The sequence below is a fragment of the Phaenicophaeus curvirostris genome, unplaced genomic scaffold, assembly GCF_032191515.1.
Source record: "Phaenicophaeus curvirostris isolate KB17595 unplaced genomic scaffold, BPBGC_Pcur_1.0 scaffold_297, whole genome shotgun sequence".
Lineage (NCBI taxonomy): Eukaryota > Metazoa > Chordata > Aves > Cuculiformes > Cuculidae > Phaenicophaeus > Phaenicophaeus curvirostris.
The window spans coordinates 54,617-69,083 of NW_027206908.1; the positions used below are offsets into that span (position 1 = coordinate 54,617).

The 14,467-nt window shown below is 59.1% G+C and overlaps 1 protein-coding gene across 1 annotated transcript; it reads left to right on the forward strand.

The window, feature by feature from the left end:
- The first annotated feature begins 1,146 nt into the window (after nt 1-1,146).
- On the forward strand, nt 1,147-10,816 carry LOC138734887 (uncharacterized serine/threonine-protein kinase SBK3-like). The gene is made up of 4 exons (XM_069882708.1): nt 1,147-1,221; nt 3,014-3,190; nt 4,523-4,725; nt 9,218-10,816. Exons 2-4 carry the CDS (start codon nt 3,019-3,021, stop codon nt 10,814-10,816), a joined length of 1,974 nt encoding a protein of 657 aa, XP_069738809.1. The 5' UTR covers nt 1,147-1,221; nt 3,014-3,018.
- Nucleotides 10,817-14,467: the final 3,651 nt, after the last annotated feature.

Below are 14,467 nucleotides of genomic sequence, written 5' to 3' on the forward strand. Positions count from 1 at the left end.
GGATCTTCAGGGATGGTTGGAACGGGTGGGAACGACCTTCTAGAACCTCTTGAAGGCACCTCAGGAGGATCCTGGGGACCTCCCAGTGCCCTCCCAGTGCCCTCCCTGTCCCCTCCCAGTGCTCCCAGTCCCCTCCCAGTCCCCTCCCAGTGCTCCCAGTCCCCTCCCAGTGCTCCCAGTGCTCCCAGTCCCCTCCCAGTCCCCTCCCAGTGCTCCCAGTCCCCTCCCAGTGCTCCCAGTGCTCCCAGTCCCCTCCCAGTCCCCTCCCAGTGCTCCCAGTCCCCTCCCAGTGCTCCCAGTGCTCCCAGTCCCCTCCCAGTCCCCTCCCAGTGCTCCCAGTCCCCTCCCAGTGCTCCCAGTGACACCCCCTGTCCCTCTGTCCCCCTGTCCTCCTGTCCCCCAGTGCTCCCAGTGCCCTCCCAGTGCTCCCAGTGCCCTCCCAGTGCCCTCCCAGTGCCCTCCCAGTGACCTCCCCGTCCCTTCCCAGTGCTCCCAGTGACCTCCCTGTCCCCTCCCAGTGCTCCCAGTGCCCTCCCAGTGACCTCCCAGTGCTCCCAGTGACCTCCCCGTCCCCTCCCAGTGCTCCCAGTGACCCCCCTTGTCCCTCTGCCCCCTGTCCTCCTGTCCCCCAGTGCTCCCAGTCCCCTCCCAGTGCTCCCAGTGCCCTCCCCATCCCCTCCCAGTGCTCCCAGTCCCCTCCCAGTGCTCCCAGTCCCCTCCCAGTGCTCCCAGTGACCCCCTCTGTCCCTCTGTCCCCCTGTCCTCCTGTCCCCCAGTGCTCCCAGTGCCCTCCCGTCCCCTCCCAGTGCCCTCCCAGTGCTCCCAGTGCCCTCCCAGTGCTCCCAGTGCCCTCCCTGTCCCCTCCCAGTGCTCCCAGTGCTCCCAGTGCCCTCCCAGTCCCCTCCCAGTGCTCCCAGTGCCCCCCCATCCCCTCCCAGTCCCCTCCCAGTGCTCCCAGTGCCCTCCCAGTGCTCCCAGTGCCCCCCCGTCCCCTCCCAGTGCCCTCCCAGTGCCCTCCCAGTGCTCCCAGTGCTCCCAGTGCTCCCAGTGCCCCCCGTGTCCGCGCGTCCCCTCGCCGGCCCCGCTGGGATTAGCGCCGCGCTGGGAAACTCTGAGTCACGGTCGGAGCTGGGGGGGTCGGAGCCTTCGGGGGCTGCAGCCCCAGCGGCCCCGCCGGGGGCCGGACTGGGCGGACTGGGACCTACTGGGACCTACTGGGAGGTACTGGGAGCGGCGGGTGGGCCCCAGCGGGGCTGAGCTGGGAGCAACTGGGAGGGACTGGGCTGGACTGGGCTGGACTGGGAGAGACTGGGCTGGACTGGGCTCAGACTGGGCTGGACTGGGCTGAGCTGGTCTCCACTGGGATAGACTGGGAGAAACTGGGAGTAACTGGGCTGCACTGGGCTGGACTGGGCTAGACTGGGCTCAGACTGGCTGCACTGGGTTGACCTGTTCTCCCCTGGGATGGACTGGGCTGGACTGGGAGAAACTGGGCTGGACTGGGATAAACTGGGCTGGACTGGGATAAACTGGGCTGGACTAGGCTGCACTGGGCTGGACTGGTATAAACTGGGCTAAACTGGGAGAAACTGGGAGAAACTGGGCTGGACTGGGAGAAACTGGGATAAACTGGACTGGACTGGGATAAACTGGGCTCAGACTGGCTGCACAGGGCTAGACTGGTCTCTACTGGGCTGGACTGGGCTAAACTGGGAGAAACTGGGCTGCACTGGGCTGGACTGGGATAAACTGGTCTGGACTGGGCTCAGACTGGCTGCACTGGGTTGACCTGTTCTCCACTGGGCTGGACTGGGAGAAACTGGGAGTAACTGGGAGAAACTGGGCTGGACTGGTCTCTACTGGAGTGAACTGGGCTGGACTGGGATAAACTGGGCTGCACTGGGCTGGACTGGGAGAAACTGGGATAGACTGGGCTGGACTGGGATAAACTGGGCTCAGACTGGCTGCACTGGGTTGACCTGCTCTCCACTGGGACAGACTGGGCTGGACTGGGATAAACTGGGCTCAGACTGGCTGCACTGGGCTGGACTGGGATAGACTGAGCTGGACTGGGATAAACTGGGCTGGACTGGGAGAAACTGGGAGTAACTGGGCTGCACTGGGCTGGACTGGGCTGGACTGGGAGAAACTGGGCTGGACTGGGATAGACTGGGCTGGACTGGGCTGAGCTGGTCTCTACTGGGATAAACTGGGCTGGACTGGGATAAACTGGGCTGGACTGGGCTGGACTGGGAGAAACTGGGCTGAACTGGGAGAAACTGGGATAAACTGGGCTGGACTGGGATAGACTGGTCTCTACTGGGATAGACTGGGCTGGACTGGGAGAAACTGGGCTGGACCGGGATAGACTGGGATGGACTGGGCTGGACTGGGTTGACCTGTTCTCCACTGGGATGGACTGGGAGAAACTGGGAGAAACTGGGCTGGACTGGGCTGGACTGGTCTCTACTGGGATAGACTGGGCTGGACTGGGATAGACTGGGCTGGACTGGCTGCACTGGGTTGACCTGTTCTCCACTGGGCTGGACTGGGAGAAACTGGGCTGCACTGGTCTCTACTGGGATAAACTGGGCTGGGCTTAGCCCCCAGGGTTGGGTCTGGGAGCTCTAACTGGTCTATACTGGTCTATACTGGTCTATACTGGTCTATACTGTCTCCATGACATTGCTGGTGGCATCTCCCTAGGGTTAGTTCTGGGTGCTCTTACTGGTCTGTACTGGTCTCTACTGGCTCCATGTGGTTCCTGGTGGTGGCATCTCCCCAGGGTTGGCTCTGGGAGCTCTAACTGGTCTATACTGGTCTATACTGGTCTATACTGGTCTATACTGTCTCCGTGACGTTGCTGGTGGCATCTCCCTAGGGTTAGTTCTGGGAGCTCTTACTGGTCTGTACTGGTCTCTACTGGCTCCAGGTGGTTCCTGGTGGTGGCATCTCCCCAGGGTTGGCTCTGGGAGCTCTTACTGGTCCATACTGGTCTGTACTGGTCCCGCAGGCCCCATGGAGGACTCGGACTCGGACGGGGAGGCCACCGCTGAGTCCCTGGAGCGGCTGATGGTTCGGACGGACCCGCAGGTGCCGCGGCGCGAGCTGGAGGACGACTACGAGGTCCTGGAGGAGCTGGGAAGAGGCTCCTACGGCCGCGTGGTCCTCGTCCGACCCCACCGAGGCGGTGAGGGCACCTCCAGATGTTGGGGGGGGGGGTGTCCCACCATCCAGATGTGTCCCGGGATCATGGAATGTGGAATTATGGAGGTTGGAGAAGATCTTTGAGGTCATCCGAGTCCAACCAGCAGCTCCGTATCTACTAAAACATCGTGGAATGTGGAGTTATGGAGGTTGGAGAAGATCTTCGAGATCATCCGAGTCCAAACACACCATGGAATGGGTTGGGTTGGATGATCTTGGAGACCTTCTCCAACCTCAAAGGTTCCATAATTCCTTGAGGAACCCCAGGAACCCCCTTCCCTCCCCTCCCTGAGGACTCTTGGAGGTCTGGGTTGGCTTCTCTCCTTCTCAGAGACCATCTCCAACCTCCAAGGTTCCATAACTCCTTGAGGAACCTCCAGAAACCCCCAGGAACCTCCAGGAACCCCCAGGAGATGTCAAACTAGATGATCTCAGGGACCTTCTCCAACCTCCAATGTTCCATAATTCCTTGAGGAACCCCCAGGAACCCCCTTCCCTCCCCTCCCTGAGGACTCTTGGAGGTCTGAGTTGGCTTGTCTCCTTCTCAGAGACCTTCTCCAACCTCCAAGGTTCCATAATTCCTTGAGGAACCCCCAGGAACCTCCAGGAACCCCCAGGAGATGTTGAACTAGATGATCTCAGAGACCTTCTCCAACCTCCAAACTTCCATAATTCCTTGAGGAACCCCAGGAACCCCCCAGGAACCCTCAGGAGATGTTGAACTAGATGAACTGAGACCTTCTCCAACCTCCAAACTTCCATAATTCCTTGAGGAACCTCCAGAAACCCCCAGGAACCCCCCAGGAACCCTCAGGAGATGTTGAACTAGATGATCTCAGAGACCTTCTCCAACCTCCAAACTTCCATAATTCCTTGAGGAACCCCCAGAAACCTCCAGGAACCCCCAGGAACCCCCTTCCCTTCCTTCCCTGAGGACTCTTGGAGGTCTGGGTTGGCTTCTCTCCTTCTCAGAGACCTTCTCCAACCTCCGAGGTTCCATAATTCCTTGAGGAACCCCCAGGAACCCCCTTCCCTCCCCTCCCTGAGGACTCTTGGAGGTCTGGGTTGGCTTCTCTCCTTCTCAGAGACCTTCTCCAACCTCCAAGGTTCCATAATTCCTTGAGGAACCCCCAAGAACCTCCAGAAACCCCCAAGAGATGTTGAACTAGATGATCTCAGAGACCTTCTCCAACCTCCAAACTTCCATAATTCCTTGAGGAACCCCCAGAAACCCCCCAGGAACCCCCCAGGAACCCCCTTCCCTCCCACCCACGGCCACACCTGGAGGTCCTGGTGGTCTTCTCTCTTTCTCCAGGGTCTCCGCTGGTGCTGAAGCTGCTGGGGAAGGAGAGGACGGAGCGCAGGACCTTCCTGCGGGAATATTGCGTCTCGCGCTGCGCGGCCGCCCACGGCTCCTGCCTGAGGGCCCTGCCCGGCGCCTTCGAGACCTCCAGCCACTATGTCTTCGCGCTGGAGGTGGCCCCGGCCGGGGACCTCTGCAGCCTCCTCGAGCCGGGGGTGAGCGGGACGAAGGTGCTCCAGGTGCTTCAGGTGCTCCAGGTGCTTCAGGTTCTCCAGGTGCTTCAGGTTCTCCAGGTGCTCCAGGTGCTTCAGGTTCTTCAGGTGCTTCAGGTGCTCCAGGTGCTCCAGGTGCTTCAGGTGCCTCAGGTGCTCCAGGTGCCTCAGGTGCTCCAGGTGCTGTGGATGCTTCAGGTGGTGGCCCTGGCCAGGGACCTCTGCAGCCTCCTCGGGCCAGGGGTGAGTGGGATGAAGGTGCTCCAGGTGCTCCAGGTGTTTCAGGTTCTCAGGTGCTGCAGGTTCTCAGGTGCTGCAGGTTCTGCAGGTTCTGCAGGTTCTCAGGTGCTTCAGTTGCTCCAGGTTCTCAGGTGCTGCAGGTTCCTCAGGTTCTGCAGGTTCTCAGGTGCTGCAGGTTCCTCAGGTCCTGCAGGTTCTCAGGTTCTGCAGGTTCCTCAGGTTCTGCAGGTTCCTCAGGTCCTGCAGGTTCTCAGGTTCTGCAGGTTCCTCAGGTCCTGCAGGTTCCTCAGGTCCTGCAGGTTCTCAGGTGCTGCAGGTTCCTCAGGTTCTGCAGGTTCCTCAGGTCCTGCAGGTTCTCAGGTTCTGCAGGTTCCTCAGGTCCTGCAGGTTCTCAGGTTCTGCAGGTTCCTCAGGTTCTGCAGGTTCCTCAGGTGCTGCAGGTTCCTCAGGTTCTGCAGGTTCCTCAGGTGCTGCAGGTTCCTCAGGTGCTGCAGGTCCTGCAGGTGCTCAGGTGCTTCAGTTGCTCCATGTTCTCAGGTGCTGCACATTCTGCAGGTTCTCAGGTTCTGCAGGTGCTTCAGTTGCTCCAGATGCTCCAGGTTCTGCAGGTTCTGCAGGTTCTCAGGTGCTGCAGGTTCTGCAGGTGCTGCAGGTTCTCAGGTGCTGCAGGTGCTTCAGTTGCTCCAGGTTCTCAGGTTCTGCAGGTTCTCAGGTCCTGCAGGTCCTCAGGTCCTGCAGGTTCTCAGGTTCTCCAGGTTCTCAGGTGCTGCAGGTTCTCACGTGCTTCAGTTGCTCCAGGTTCTCAGGTTCTCAGGTTCTGCAGGTGCTGCAAGTTCTCAGGTTCTGCAGGTTCTGCAGGTTCTCAGGTGCTGCAGGTTCTTAGGTGCTTCAGTTGCTCCAGGTTCTCAGGTTCTGCAGGTTCTCAGGTTCTGCAGGTTCCTCAGGTCCTGCAGGTCTTCAGGTGCTGCAGGTTCTCAGGTTCTGAGGTCCTGCAGGTGCTTCAGTTGCTCCAGGTTCTCAGGTGCTGCAGGTTCTCAGGTTCTGCAGGTTCTCAGGTCCTGCAGGTCCCTCAGGTTCTGCAGGTCCCTCAGGTCCTACAGGTCCTCAGGTGCTGCAGGTCCCTCTTTCTCCTTCCAGGAGGGCCTCCCGGAGGCCCCCGTGAAGCGCTGCGCCGCGCAGGTGGCCTCGGCCCTCGACTTCCTCCACGGCCTCGCCCTGGTCCACGGCGACGTCAAGCTGGACAACGTCCTCCTCTTCGACCGCCAGTGCCGCCTGGTCAAGCTGGGCGACTTCGGGCTGACGCGGCCGCAGGGCTCGGCCGTGGGGCCCTCGGCCAGCGCCCTCCCCTACGTGGCCCCCGAGCTCCTCGCCCTGGGGGCCTGCGGCTTCTCAGGTGCTGCGGCTTCTCAGGTGCTGCAGGTTCTCAGGTGCTTCAGTTGCTCCAGGTTCTCAGGTTCTGCAGGTTCTGCAGGTGCTGCAGGTTCTCAGGTTCTCAGGTGCTGTTGGTGCTGCAGGTTCTGAAGTGCTGCAGGTTCTGAAGTTCTGCAGGTTCTGAGGTTCTTCAGGTGCTGCAGGTTCTCAGGTTCTACAGGTTCTCAGGTTCTGCAGGTGCTGCAGGTTCTCAGGTTCTACAGGTTCTCAGGTTCTGCAGGTGCTGCAGGTTCTGCAGGTTCTCAGGTGCTGCAGGTTCTGCAGGTGCTGCAAGTTCTCAGGTTCTGCAGGTGCTTCAGTTGCTCCAGGTTCTCAGGTTCTGCAGGTTCCTCAGGTCCTGCAGGTCTTCAAGTTCTGCAGGTTCTCAGGTCCTGCAGGTTCTCAGGTTCTGCAGGTCCTGCAGGCTCTCAGGTGCTTCAGTTGCTCCATGTTCTCAGGTGCTGCAGGATCTCAGGTTCTCAGGTTCTGCAGGTTCCTCAGGTGCTGCAGGTTCTGCAAGTTCTCAGGTGCTGCAGGTGCTCCAGATGCTCCAGGTTCTGCAGGTCCTGCAGGTTCTCAGGTTCTGCAGGTGCTTCAGTTGCTCCAGGTTCTCAGGTGCTGCAGGTGCTGCAGGTTCTCAGGTTCTCAGGTTCTCAGGTTCTGCAGGTTCTCAGGTTCTGCAGGTCCTCAGGTTCTGCAGGTCCTTCAGGTTCTGCAGGTGCTTCAGTTGCTCCAGGTTCTCAGGTGCTGCAGGTTCTCAGGTTCTCCAGGTTCTCAGGTTCTGCAGGTGCTTCAGTTGCTCCAGGTTCTCAGGTGCTGCAGGTTCTCAGGTTCTCCAGGTTCTCAGGTTCTGCAGGTTCTCAGGTTCTCAGGTTCTGCAGGTGCTGCAGGTTCTCAGGTGCTGCAGGTTCTCAGGTGCTGCAGGTTCTGCAGGTTCTCAGGTGCTGCAGGTTCTCAGGTGCTTCAGTTGCTCCAGGTTCTCAGGTGCTGCAGGTTCTCAGGTTCTCCAGGTTCTCAGATTCTGCAGGTGCTCCAGATGCTCCAGGTTCTGCAGGTTCTGCAGGTCCCTCAGGTTCTGCAGGTCCCTCAGGTCCTGCAGGTCCCTCAGGTTCTGCAGGTCCCTCAGGTCCTGCAGGTCCCTCAGGTGTCCCCCCCTCTTTCTCCTTCCAGGAGGGCCTCCCGGAGGCCCCCGTGAAGCGCTGCGCCGCGCAGGTGGCCTCGGCCCTCGACTTCCTCCACGGCCTCGCCCTGGTCCACGGCGACGTCAAGCTGGACAACGTCCTCCTCTTCGACCGCCAGTGCCGCCTGGTCAAGCTGGGCGACTTCGGGCTGACGCGGCCGCAGGGCTCGGCCGTGGGGCCCTCGGCCAGCGCCCTCCCCTACGCGGCCCCCGAGCTCCTCGCCCTGGGGGCCTGCAGCTTCTCAGGTGCTGCAGGTTCTCAGGTTCTCAGGTTCTCTAGGTGCTGTGGGTGCTGCAGGTTCTGAAGTTCTGCAGGTTCTGAGGTTCTTCAGGTGCTGCAGGTTCTCAGGTTCTACAGGTTCTCAGGTTCTGCAGGTGCTGCAGGTTCTCAGGTGCTGCAGGTTCTGCAGGTGCTTCAGTTGCTCCAGGTTCTCAGGTCCTGCAGGTTCTCAGTTTCTGCAGGTTCTCAGTTTCTGCAGGTGCTGCAGGCTCTCAGGTGCTTCAGTTGCTCCATGTTCTTAGGTGCTGCAGGTTCTCAGGTGCTGCAGGTTCTCAGGTTCTCCAGGTTCTCAGGTGCTGCAGGTGCTTCAGTTGCTCCAGGTTCTCAGGTTCTCCAGGTTCTCAGGTTCTGCAGGTGCTTCAGTTGCTCCAGGTTCTCAGGTTCTGCAGGTTCTCAGGTGCTGCAGGTTCTCAGGTTCTGCAGGTGCTTCAGTTGCTCCAGGTTCTCAGGTTCTGCAGGTTCTCAGGTTCTGCAGGTTCCTCAGGTCCTGCAGGTCTTCAAGTTCTGCAGGTTCTCAGGTCCTGCAGGTTCTCAGGTTCTGCAGGTCCTGCAGGCTCTCAGGTGCTTCAGTTGCTCCATGTTCTCAGGTGCTGCAGGATCTCAGGTTCTCAGGTTCTGCAGGTTCCTCAGGTGCTGCAGGTTCTGCAAGTTCTCAGGTGCTGCAGGTGCTCCAGATGCTCCAGGTTCTGCAGGTCCTGCAGGTTCTCAGGTTCTGCAGGTGCTTCAGTTGCTCCAGGTTCTCAGGTGCTGCAGGTGCTGCAGGTTCTCAGGTTCTCAGGTTCTCAGGTTCTGCAGGTTCTCAGGTTCTGCAGGTCCTCAGGTTCTGCAGGTCCTTCAGGTTCTGCAGGTGCTTCAGTTGCTCCAGGTTCTCAGGTGCTGCAGGTTCTCAGGTTCTCCAGGTTCTCAGGTTCTGCAGGTGCTTCAGTTGCTCCAGGTTCTCAGGTGCTGCAGGTTCTCAGGTTCTCCAGGTTCTCAGGTTCTGCAGGTTCTCAGGTTCTCAGGTTCTGCAGGTGCTGCAGGTTCTCAGGTGCTGCAGGTTCTCAGGTGCTGCAGGTTCTGCAGGTTCTCAGGTGCTGCAGGTTCTCAGGTTCTGCAGGTGCTGCAGGTTCTCAGGTGCTGCAGGTTCTCAGGTTCTGCAGGTTCTGCAGGTTCTCAGGTGCTGCAGGTTCTCAGGTGCTTCAGTTGCTCCAGGTTCTCAGGTGCTGCAGGTTCTCAGGTTCTCCAGGTTCTCAGATTCTGCAGGTGCTCCAGATGCTCCAGGTTCTGCAGGTTCTGCAGGTCCCTCAGGTTCTGCAGGTCCCTCAGGTCCTGCAGGTCCCTCAGGTTCTGCAGGTCCCTCAGGTCCTGCAGGTCCCTCAGGTGTCCCCCCCTCTTTCTCCTTCCAGGAGGGCCTCCCGGAGGCCCCCGTGAAGCGCTGCGCCGCGCAGGTGGCCTCGGCCCTCGACTTCCTCCACGGCCTCGCCCTGGTCCACGGCGACGTCAAGCTGGACAACGTCCTCCTCTTCGACCGCCAGTGCCGCCTGGTCAAGCTGGGCGACTTCGGGCTGACGCGGCCGCAGGGCTCGGCCGTGGGGCCCTCGGCCAGCGCCCTCCCCTACGCGGCCCCCGAGCTCCTGGCCCTGGTGGCCTCGCAGACCTTGAGCTTGGAGCCCAGCGTGGACGTCTGGGCCTTCGGCGTCCTCCTCTTCTGCCTCGCCACCGGCCGCTTCCCGTGGGCTTCGGCCCGGGGAGACGACCCCGACTTCCAGGAATTTTCCTCCTGGCAGGAGGGGAAGCCAGGAGGGGAGGTCCCCCCGCCGGCCGCCTGGGAGGTCTTCACGGAGGAAGGGCTGGAGATGATGAGGAGGGTGATGAAGATGGACCCCGAGCGACGCAGCGCGGCCGGGGAGGTGGAGAAGTATCTCCATCGGCCGTGGTTGGTGGCTACCGGGAGCGGGGAGGGGGCTACCGGCGGTGACCAGTCAGCCCTGAGAACTGGGAGCACTGGGGAGCTGGAAGGTGAGGATGGAGGAGAAGGTTCTTCAAGAGAAGAAACCAGCAGCTCCCAGTCCCTCCTGAGAACTGGGGAACTGGTTGGTGAGGATGGAGGAGAAGGTTCTTCAAGAGAAGAAACCAGCAGCTCCCACTCCCTCCTGAGAACTGGGAGCACTGGGGAGCTGGAAGGTGAGGATGGAGGAGAAGGTTCTTCAAGAGAAGAAACCAGCAGCTCCCAGTCCCTCCTGAGAACTGGGGAACTGGTTGGTGAGGATGGAGGAGAAGGTTCTTCAAGAGAAGAAACCAGCAGCTCCCAGTCCCTCCTGAGAACTGGGGAACTGGTTGGTGATGGTGGAGGAGAAGGTTCTTCAAGAGCAGCAACCAGCAGCTCCCAGTTCCTCCTGAGAACTGGGAGCACTGGGAGCACTGGAGAAGTGGCTGGTGATGGTGGAGGAGAAGGTTCTTCAAGAGAAGAAACCAGCAGCTCCCAGTCCTCCCTGAGAACTGGGAGCACTGGAGAAGTGGTTGGTGATGGGGGAGGAGAAGGTTCTTCAAGGGAAGAAACCAGTAGCTCCCAGTCTCCCCTGAGAACTGGGAGCACTGGGGAGCTGGATGGTGATGGTGGAGGAGAAGGTTCTTCAAGAGAAGAAACCAGCAGCTCCCAGTCCCTCCTGAGAACTGGGGAACTGGTTGGTGATGGGGGAGGAGAAGGTTCTTCAAGAGAAGAAACCAGCAGCTCCCAGTCCCTCCTGAGAACTGGGAGCACTGGGGAGCTGGAAGGTGAGGATGGAGGAGAAGGTTCTTCAAGAGAAGAAACCAGCAGCTCCCAGTCACCCCTGAGAACTGGGAGCACTGGGAGCACTGGAGAAGTGGATGGTGATGATGGAGGAGAAGGTTCTTCAAGACCTGCAATCAGCAGCTCCCAGTCCCCCCTGAGCACTGGGAGCACTGGGGAGCTGGATGCTGATGGTGCAAGGGATGGTCCCAGCACTGGTCCTAGTCCCCCATGAGCCCTGGAAGCCCTGGGAGATGGAGCTTCTGGAGCAGGACCTGGCGTCCCAGTGCCTCCCAGTCGCTCTCCTCGCCCCGTACTGGTTCCCGCGTCTTCTCCTCCCCCCTTGGATTCCGCCGCGGGAGCCGCGTGGTCCTCTCCTCCGGCTCCTCCACACGAGCTCCCGGCTTGAGTTTCAGCCGCGACCTTTGAGTCTGACCCATCATCCAAGAATTTCTCCGGCTCCGGCAACCCGAGAAGGTGGTTGGATGAGGTTCAACCACCTGCTCGGCGCCGCTCGACCATCTGGTCCCTCTTGGCATCGGAGAGGAGGAACCTCCAACCTCTGGCGTCTCTCCAGGCTGCTCGGGGAGCTTCTCCCACCCCCCCCGAACCTCATTTTTGGGACACGGGGATCTCCAGGTGGGACCTTTCCATGCTGGGAACCCCTCAAAAAGTCTTGGAGATGTTGTAGCTCCACCTCCCGCCCCGTCAACGGAAGCGGAAAAGCCGCTGAGATGTTGGAGCTCAATAAAATCCTTTGGTCGCCCCCAAAATCTGGATTGTTCTCCTCGTTGAGGGGCTCCAGGCTCCCCCCCTGGTGGTGGTGGGAAGGGTCCGGGTTGGAGAGGACACCCAGGGAGCTGGGAGAGCCGCCAAATTCCTCATGTGGGACCAGATGGAAGCGTCTCCTTGGCAGCTGCTCCTCCTGGATCGGAGCCTGGAGATGTTTGACCTCTGGGGGGGGGGGGTGAAGATTCCAGCTCGGATGGTTGACGCTCCCGATCCTCAAGAATCAGCTCCCAGGTGGGTTCCTCCAGCTTCTAGCGGAGCCACGAGGTTCTCCAGGAGAGGAGAAGCTCCTCAGACCATCCCCAACGTGGACCCTGGGGGATTTTCTCTGAGGGAAACGAGGCTCGAAGCCGTTTCTCCACGTCCCATTCCTGAAGACCCTGATCTAAGGTCTCCTCAGGCTTCCCTGGAGCCCCTTTCCCTCCTGGAAGCTCTTTGAGGTCCCCCCAAGCTTTCCTGGAGCCCCTTTCCCTCCTGGAAGCTCTTTGAGGTCTCCCCAAGCTTTCCTGGAGCCCCTTTCCCTCCTGGAAGCTCTTCCAGGTCTCCTCAAGCTTTCCTGGAGCCCCTTTCCCTACTGGAAGCTCTTCAAGGTCTCCCCAAGCTTCCCTGGAGCCCCTTTCCCTACTGGAAGCTCTTCAAGGTCTCCCCAAGCTTTCCTGGAGCCCCTTTCCCTATTGGAAGCTCTTCAAGGTCTCCCCAAGCTTCCCTGGAGCCCCTTTCCCTCCTGGAAGCTCTTCAAGGTCTCCCCAAGCTTCCCTGGAGCCTCTTTCCACACTGGAAGATGCTCTAAGGTCTCCCCAGAGCTGAACAACCCCAACTTTCCCAGCTTGTCCTCATCCACGAGGTTCTCCAAGCCCCAAGATCATCTCCACGACCTCCTCTAGGCTCGCTCCAACATCTCCACCACCTTCCTGAGCTGCAGAAAAGTCCCTCCCAGAGAGGTCTAGGTCTTCACAGAAGATCTACAAGCACGAGAAAGTCTTTCTCTTTATTTCGTTTGGGACCTCGGACACCAGATCCCAACGTTTCCACGGATGGAGCTCAACCCAAGGGACCATCCAACCCCAATCCAAGGGCCGTTTCTCAGCAGAAAGCAACATTTTCATAGAAGAAAGATCTTCAGAAGAAGGTCTTGGCCACCGTCTCCCCTCCTAGGACCCCGACGAGCTGGAGAACCCAGAAATCACCTTTCTCACCGACCTTCTCCAATCCCACCACTCCCAGGACGCGGAGAAAAACCTGTTTGGAACAATCACGAACGTTAATTTTGGGATTAGGAGCAAAATTAAGACCCCGAAGAGGCGTGATGGAACCAAAGACACGTGAGATGAAGCCATTGAGATGTGGTGAGGGCCATAAACGTGAAATATCATCAAGGAAAGCTCGTTTGAGTCAAAAATTAACGTTTGATTGAACATCAAAGTCACTTCCGGCTCCTTCCACGTGGCTTCTGGGTGGGATTTGAGGAGCCAAAGGGTGTTTTCCAACCTGAATTGTCCTACAGGCGCCTGAGTCCGCTCTGCAGCATCTCCAGGTGGCTCTGATGGTCCACGGACTCGGAGATCGTCAAGCAGGACATATGGACCTCACTGATGGAATTCCTTGGGTTGTAATGGTTGAGGGGCCGTCCTCCGTAGGGTCTCCGTTCTTCATGCCAGGCGATGGGGCCTGAGGAGAGACGAGGAGACACCTCAGAGACAGGGATGGGAGCAGAAAACCTCATGAGAAGAGGGAGAAGGTGCTCAGAGAAGATCTAGAAGAGAAGATGCTGCTCCCAGGATGGAGGAGGCACCTCAGAGACAGGGATGGGAGCAGAAAACCTCATGAGAAGAGGGAGAAGGTGCTTGGAGAAGGTCTAGAGGAGAAGATGCTGCTCCCAGGATGGAGGAGACACCTCAGAGACAGGGATGGGAGCAGAAAACCTCATGAGAAGAGGGAGAAGGTGCTCGGAGAAGCTCTAGAAGAGAAGATGCTGCTCCCAGGATGGAGGAGACACCTCAGAGACAGGGATGGGAGCAGAAAACCTCATGAGAAGAGGGAGAAGGTGCTCAGAGAAGCTCTAGAAGAGAAGATGCTGCTCCTAGGATGGAGGAGACACCTCAGTTGAGGGGATGGGAGCAGAAAACCTCATGAGAAGAGGGAGAAGATGCTTAGAGGAACCTCTAGAAGAGAAGATGCTGCTCCCAGGATGGAGGAGACACCTCAGTTGAGGGGATGGGAGCAGAAAACCTCATGAGAAGAGGGAGAAGGTGCTTGGAGGAACCTCTAGAAGAGAAGATGCTGCTCCCAGGATGGAGGAGACACCTCAGAGACAGGGATGGGAGCAGAAAACCTCATGAGAAGAGGGAGAAGGTGCTCAGAGGAACCTCTAGAAGAGAAGATGCTGCTCCCTGGAGAGAGGAGACACCTCAGAGGAAGGGATGGGAGCAGAAAACCTCATGAGAAGAGGGAGAAGGTGCTCAGAGGAACCTCTAGAAGAGAAGATGCTGCTCCCTGGAGAGAGGAGACACCTCAGAGGAAGGGATGGGAGCAGAAAACCTCATGAGAAGAGGGAGAAGGTGCTTGGAGAAGCTCTAGAAGAGAAGATGCTGCTCCCAGGATGGAGGAGACACCTCAGTTGAGGGGATGGGAGCAGAAAACCTCATGAGAAGAGGGACCAGGAGCTTAGAGGGAGCCAGGACATCAAACCCCAACGTCTCCATGGACGCGGCTCAACCCAAGGCATCATCCAACCCACCTCCAGGTGCCGTTTCTCAATTTTTTTTCCAGGAGGAACCAAGGAAATTGGCTCCTCGAGCCCTTCCCACCCCGGAGCTTCAAGCCCTCTGGCTCTTATTCCACCTCCACAAACTCACCGACGTGTCTTGGATCCCGTCGGGCCCCTGCGGAGAGAAGAAAAGCCCCAAATCAAAGGTCTCGTTGCTCTTGGAGGAGATGCCACCCGCCTCCCGGGGCAATAAATAATTAACGTGGGGCCCCCCGTGGCTCGTTGGTGTCAACTGAAACTTCTCAATCCTGGTGGGAAGGGTCGAGGTTGAGATTTTACGGGGTTGACGGGGCTCGAAAAGTGTCTCATGAATAAATTGAGGTTGGTAGA